At 39.7% G+C, this 7,500-nt stretch overlaps 2 protein-coding genes across 3 annotated transcripts in view; one reads left to right on the top strand and one right to left on the bottom strand.

Moving 5' to 3' along the window:
- LOC125041868 (serine/threonine-protein kinase PLK1-like) overlaps window positions 1–856 on the top strand; it is a 51,730-nt gene extending 50,874 nt beyond the window's left edge. For both annotated transcript variants that reach the window (XM_047637234.1, XM_047637235.1), the window contains exon 11: window positions 1–856. This exon is cut by the window's left edge and continues 778 nt beyond it. The gene's annotated coding sequence lies outside the window, so the exon portion shown is untranslated.
- The window catches only part of LOC125041869 (leucine-rich repeat extensin-like protein 5), a 7,092-nt gene continuing 170 nt past the window's right edge, over window positions 579–7,500 (bottom strand). Inside the window, exons 1-2 of the mRNA XM_047637238.1 lie at window positions 7,361–7,500; window positions 579–4,639 (exon numbers count right to left, since the gene is read on the bottom strand). The exon at window positions 7,361–7,500 is cut by the window's right edge and continues 170 nt beyond it. Of these exons, the coding sequence (XP_047493194.1) occupies window positions 2,637–4,142 (1,506 nt within the window). The 5' untranslated portion in view covers window positions 4,143–4,639; window positions 7,361–7,500 and the 3' untranslated portion in view covers window positions 579–2,636. The remainder of the gene's footprint in view (window positions 4,640–7,360) is intronic.

Here is a 7,500-nt window from a genome sequence, read left to right as displayed (position 1 = left end):
ATTTATTGTTTTTAGACATGTTGGTTTTATTTATAGGATGTTTTTTTAAGTTTGCAATAACAGAGAGGAAAACACAAGGTGAATCACAGTATTTTGTACTACTAATTCATAATTTTTAAAGATATTATTCTAGTACATGACTTGATGTTCTGTTTGGTTTAGCCTATGGATTTCTATTATAATATTTTTATATTGGTTTTGATTGTATCTGGGGAGTATATTACTGTAGAGGATATACCAAACTCAAGTGTGCTAGGGAATGAGTATGATTTTTTATTGTTTTCAGTGCTATTGGGAAATATTGTTATTGGAAGATTGGGGTGAAATTAAGGCTAGATTGTGATTACAAGAATGTTCTGGCCAGTCCAGAGACAGTTTTAATATTTTTTTTTATGATCTAGAAAGAGTGAATCCCATACATTGTGCCCGTATGTTGATATAAGGAATTATTAAAAAAGCATTGGCTATTAAACTGTTTATTTTATGTGAACTCATGTTCACTCATGTTCTTCCTTTCCCTGTAGTAACATGAATGTAAATAATAACTGGTAGATTGTAATGTGTTTTGTACTCCCTGATTGTAACATTACATACTGACTGTACTGACAAAAATAGTATATATTTGGGTTTGAAGTCAAGGAAATTTATTTATAGATTTTCATATTCCACACTGCCTTGCAAGAAAGATTTCTGGTCACATATTTTCATCTGACTGCATATCATTTTGTTCATTATTTCCACAACTGTTTGTAATATCACGCTGTATGTTTATTTTACATCTTGTATCTCTATCTCTTTATTTTACGTGATACATAAGTGTACATAGTCCATGCAGTAATAAAGTATGTATAATTAAGAATATTCTATTAATCCTACACTTCCAGGGCCATTTGTACTTGTATGAATTTGGACTAAGATGTAAAAGTTCTTGCTTTGACAAAAAATGGCAGTGGAAAACTTACTGAATCAGACTGAGGGGCTGAGACATTATCAGTGGAAATATCGAGTGGGCACCTTTCTTCACTGAATTATCTTTGACGAAATTACAAGAAATTTATAAACACTGCATTTCATTTTGGCAAAAATTTAGATTTAGATGAAAAGTCCAAGAAGATGTAGATATGGTATGTACTTGCTATTGAAATACTGATATTTTCCAAGGTATATATTAAGAGGTCAAGGGAAAAACTCCTGTTATAATGAAAAAAAGAAAAAAACTGTTGGACATGACAGCACGTCTATACATTTTCTAAATATAAGCATAGGATAACAATCTTATTTAAACATTATGCATATAATATGAAAATTCTTTGACTTGTAGTAACCTAGAGCCAGTGCACCAAAAAAACTGACTAAAACTTAAACATACAACATATAAAAATGAAATAATAACTAAAGTTTGTTGTACTGCATATTCAAAATTCAAAAAATCATTACATAATTACTATCATTAATGTGAAAAAATGAGTTCTATAATCTTCTCAAACTGGTAAAAAAGGAATGTGAAAGTATTAAAAGTCCACTAATTTTCTTTCCTAATGTTGACATCACTGCAAATATGAATAATATCAAAGACCCAACAGAGAATTTGTAACTATTTAAAACCGTTTATAATCCTTTATGCAAACAAAGGTCAAACTCATTATCTGAAGACTTGATTGCATTACCTTGCTTGCAGTTATACTTAGTATTCTGTTTCACTTTGACATTTTGATTCAATACTTCTTCTGAGGAAAATATCATTGCATTTTTGTTATTCACCATTCTTCTTTTCAAAGAATAAGCAATGTGACCTTTATGTAATATAATGAAATGTTCATGAAGTGAGCATTATGCCCTATAATACTTTCCTTATACTAACAAACTAATTAAATAACTGAGTTATATGTATTCTACCTAAAGTATCTGTTTTTACAAAGTTGCCATATGAATTGCTACTCATGAAATAACATAAATCCAGGGCACTTCTTCGTGGAATTAATTGTATTTTTCGTAAATACCGGGCATTCTTTACAGTGAAAATGTGGGTTCAAGTAGTGATTTTTTTCCATAATCAAAACCTTGAATTTGGTCTCCAGATAAACTGAAAGAAGGCGCTGCAAAGTTATGTACAGTACATCAAAATTAATGTAATTTGTTCGCACGTTGCTTGCATCATTCCTGAGTTCGTGTCCATATATCGGGCATCTCGGTGACAAGTCATTCACACTAGCAGAAACCTTTTGCAGTAATGAGTCTGTTATAATAAATAAATAAACAGAAAATTTCACTTCGGGTGAAATACCAAGAAGTATCAGTGGTGTTCCTGCCTGAAAAGGAATCTAGTCTTATAGAACTGTCACGGTAACCTTGTGCAAAATGATGTAGCCACTTGTCTTTTTCCTTTGCAGCTTGAGTCAAACATCAAGCTTTCTAGCATTCACTATCAAGTGAGGGTGCTTTCCGAACGGTCTGTGGTCGCTCGTGTGGACGCGGATCAAGACCTGCTAAAAATGTAGCTTATTTGTTGCAGAAAATATGGCCATGTAACTGATGTATACATATACTCGCATCAAGCCGCCTTTGCCATGCATGCTATCATATCACAAATGCCCCGTATCACACAAAGGCTGACGTAAATGCAATGTATTACCTTCCTAAGGGACTTCGGGCGTGCCTTCCGTCACGGGTGCGGCGGCAGGGCGTTGGCCGTGGAAGTGGGAGAAAGCAGCAGATTCAACATTTTGCACAGCTGATCTGGATACGCTGAGGAAAAGTGACGTCAGAGGGTCTAGGGAAGTAATTCTGCCCGCGCTCGGCGGTGCGGTCTCTTGCTGGGGAGTATCAGGAAGAGCCTGTGGTGTGATTACCGTTGATGGTGTAGTGGCTACAGAAGGTGGCGTTGTGGGTGCCAACGCAGGTGACGTGGTAACTGATGTAGTACTAGATGGCGGGGTCGTTCCTGGAGTAGTGGACGAGAGGAATGTTATTGGTGTTGTTTTCTGCGCGACGGTAGAGGAAGTCGCGGACGTGGTTTCCACACTGGTTGACTGTTGCATCGAGGCGCGGCGAGCTTGTGTTGCCAAACGACGCGCAGTGACCTCCTCAGCCCCTGGCATGATCAGGCGCACTTGATGTCTTGCAGCTAATCCTTCGGGCATCGTGGATACCTCGTTATCTAGATTCTTTGGTCTCGGTGAACCAGTAGCTGTGGAGACAGGCGGAGCCGCGGATGTCACAGGAGGAGAATCAAGAAACGTGTCCTCAGGCGGGGACTGCTGAGTAATGGCGGGAGAAAAGGAGGACCGAGTCTGTGCGATCTCGAGATGTCCCAAGGAAGGCGGAGGCGAAGTACTCGAGGGCAAAGCGTTAACGGACTGGTCCTGATCAACTTGCAGGATGCGGTTACTAGCGACCGCTGGAGAAGCAGGAAGGGCAGAGCTGGCCGGTGTGGAGGCGAGTTCCTGAGACAGAGAAACCTGAGAAGATGACGCAACATTTACTGACAACGATGGCAAAGGAGATGACTGAGAAGGCAAAGGGGGAAGGGAAGTTGAAGAGAGAAGTTGGGGAGTAGGTATTACAGGCTGGTGAATAAAGTTCTTTTCTTGAGCGAGAGGATCAGCAGGAGAGGGAGGTGAGCTGCTTGGAAGTGATAGCTGGGCTTCGGTAGATGGGTTAAGCAAGACATCATTTTGTTGATGAGAAGCAGATGTGCTTTGTTCTGGGATAGATGGGGGTACAGAAGCAGATGCTGGTAATTGGGGAGTTTGTGGAACGTCAGAAGACGTGGAGACAGAGGCGTCGGACGCCGACGACTGATGCTGAGGAATAGAGTTTGCGATTTGTGAGGGGAAGGATACTAATGTGGACTGTGACGTGGCAGGTGAGGCATGAGGGGTAGTGGACGGAGGCTGAGAGGCTGGAGATTCGGATACGGGAATTGAAGGCTGAGGAACGGCAGCTGCAGGTTCACGGACTGCGGTCGAACTCAAGATAGATGTGTCGATTGAGGACCGGACGGTTGTGTGGGTCAGGGTCTCGGGAATGACAGGTATAGGGGTTAAAGTATTTGGTACAGGTGCTCGAGGTTGATTTAGTAGGGCAATGGAAGGGTTTACTGTCTCGTCGATTATTGGATTAGATGATATATCAGATAACATATTTGGCAACAATGCTGGGGATACACGAGGCTGCGCCCCAGAGGATATATGTGATGGCACATTAGATGCCACGAGCACAGCCGGGGTGATCTGAGCCGAAGAAGTGTGGGTGGAAGGGGAAGCCGACGAGTGCTGGTTCGAGGCCTGCGAGGGCGGCGCCGGGGGTGCGAAACCCGGCGGATGAACCAGGAATACCTGGGAATCTGGGGAGTTGAAGAAAGGAAGGTCCAGCAGCGAGCGAACGTTCAGCACCGAGACCTGCAAAGACAGTTAGTTCTTCTATAGTGTCTCTACAGTCTTTACATGGAGGAAAAAAGCGAAAATGCTGTGACGGACGCAAACCTTTGTTTAAGTTATATGACGGGACTTGCCTGCTGGACGCCACCGGCCAGAAGATCCTCTTGCACGGGGGGTCCGGCAACGCTGGAGAAGCCCGTCGCGCCCGCCACCATCATAAACGTCATCCACAAAAACATTCTTGTGAACATGTCACTCTCCTGTTGAAGGAAGATAATAATTGGGTTAGAATAATCACTTATGACGATAGTATCTCTCAAGTGATTGGCATTCACAGTCTCAATTCGCATTTTCCATAGGTTATATATAAAGGTCTGTGGATACTAAATAATAATATATTATTTAGTAATATTAAAAAAGTGAATGGTTCTTGAATACTGGAAACGAATTTCACAAAATAGGAAGACTAATGACATTTAACTCTATCCGAAAATGAAAAAGAGTCCTTATAAAGATTAAAATATGGGAATGTACTGCAAACTTATTAACATATCTAAATTACAATATGCTACACATTTACGGAAGAAGTTGGTTTGTAATGCTACGCAGATGAATATACTTCTGAACTACTGAAATATTTAACTTACAATATACCACAAATTTATGAGAGAAATTGGTATATACCGCAGCAACACAACAACAACACTGTATTGAAAGTGCGAAATAGTACAGCTCATTATATCATAAGAAGCATATTTTTGTTTGGTGATATCAATGACAAAAAAAAAAAAAAAAAAAAAAAAAAAAAAAAGTGATATTGATATCTTAATTCAAAGAAATAGCAGTGTATACTATCCATCTATCTAAAACACTAAATATACACACATACGCACATAGGTAAGTAAAGTAAGTTGGTCGACCTAGATTTGCAAAAAGTCATTAGTTCCGGTTGGAAATGTTGAAGTTCCATTCCTCAATTTGACTTGGGAAATCATTTCGCAGCCTGGTGTTAGCTGTAATGAAGAAAGGAAGAGAGAGAGAGAGAGAGAGAGAGAGAGAGAGAGAGAGAGAGAGCGAGAGAATGATAGAGAGAGAGAGAGAGAGAGAGAGAGAGAGAGAGAGAGAGAGAGAGAGAGAGAGAGAGAGAGAGAGAGAGAGAGAGAGAGAGAGAGAATGATAGAGAGAGAGAGAGAGAGAGAGAGAGAGAGAGAGAGAGAGAGAGAGAGAGAGAGAGAGAGAGAGAGAGCGAGCGAGCGAGAGATAGAGATAGAGATAGAGATAGAGATAGAGATAGAGAGAGAGAAATAGGTAGAAACACACACACACACACACACACACACACACACACACACACACACATACACATACACATACACATACACATACACATACACATACACATACACATAAACATACACACACACACACACATATATATAAAATACATATATATGTGTGTGTGTGTGTGTGTGTGTGTGTGTGTGTGTGTGTGTGTGTGTGTGTGTGTGTGCGTGTGCGTGTGCGGGTTTGCATCCATACATATAAATCCATATATATGAATGTATACAGCTTACGTAAGTGTAAATTTACACCGTACGTGTACGGAAGCAAGATGAAATCATTCAGCCAAACGACAACTGCCATCGCTTGATAACCAAACCGGTACGTTCACAAACATCGTCATGACGATCCATCGGAGGGAACCCTTATCAAATTTCCGTTTTATTCTCTTTCCTGATTTCCTTTCCCTTTTCTGAGTGAGGTGGGGAGGGAGAGGAAGGATAAACGGCATTCATTTACAATTTCAAATATATTCTTCCGTGTATCCATAGGGAAGACACGAGAAGACGAAAAATGTAAGAAAACTACCTGTTGGAAGCCAATTTGTTTTGATATATGGCCGGCACCTGGAACAATATTTCATGCTTTTCCGTCACGCCGAAATGTGAAATCTCCCCGAAAAAAGAAAAGGAAAGAAGAGAAAAGAAAAAAAAATTCTGGACGTGTGTTTATATGAAGAAACTATTTCGTACGTTCTATCTTCAGGGTTTATTTCACACTATACATTAAGAAAATAATTCGCGTCTTATTCTTGCAAGCACTTCATAAACCCCCTAAAAAAAAAAAAAAAAAAAAAAAAAAAAGTAATACTATCAAAACAGAATACAATACTGACAATAAAGAATATACAAACATCTAAATACACACATTGCTGAATAATGTCGCTATTTGCTATTCATTGATCACTCATTTTCCACCTGTGTTTATGACTGATTATAATCTTGAACGACCTTATGAATTAATGGTCATGAACAAAAGAACAGTCGCGAAGAACAACTGCAAACGGAAGAACAATCGCTAATGCAAGAACAAGAAGAAAGAAAGAAGAAAGAAGAAAGGAAGAGCAGTCACAGGCAAACGGACCATCACAAGATTACAACAAACAAACAAGCAGTAACAAATGAAGTCACAAATGATCGAAGAAATGTTCACGAATGATTGAATGCTGCACAGGCGGAACAACAATCACAAACGAAAAATTAACAATCACAAACGAACAACTAATTAGCGAACAGAGAATCACACACGGACAAGTAATCCCACACGATCGAAAAATCCCGAACGGACAAACAACCACAAACGACTGAACAATCACGAACAAACACGACTCAACTCCTTCGAGATCGAGACGCATCGAACCCAAGATTCATTCCCGCGACTCATGAAGAACAGAAGTGAATCCCGGCGTTGGGTTTCGCGGCGCGTTGTTTTAATCACAAAATAATAACGTACATTGTTGTTAACTACGCGGCCGGTAAGAGTCTTTTTCTTTTTTTTTTTCTTTTTTTACTGGATATTATTATTATTATTATTTCGAATATGGATATATGGGCTAATGTATGTGTAAAGCATTAGTAATTATAGCTTTATTCGCACTTTATCCAATTCATATTCATGTCAATGTTTACATGAAAACTTACCTGGGAATTGATCATTTCGACGCCGTATGTTTTCCCTCCCGCTCGCCTTCTTCAAGTTCTTTCACACAAAGAATAAAGCACTGGTGAGAACGGGTGTCTCTGCCTTATATATATACACACGCGGCGCGGCGTCAGGTGGG

This window comes from Penaeus chinensis, chromosome 31, assembly GCF_019202785.1.
Source record: "Penaeus chinensis breed Huanghai No. 1 chromosome 31, ASM1920278v2, whole genome shotgun sequence".
In the NCBI taxonomy this organism is placed as follows: Eukaryota; Metazoa; Arthropoda; class Malacostraca; order Decapoda; family Penaeidae; genus Penaeus; species Penaeus chinensis.
This window is presented reverse-complemented; position numbering and strand designations above follow the sequence as displayed.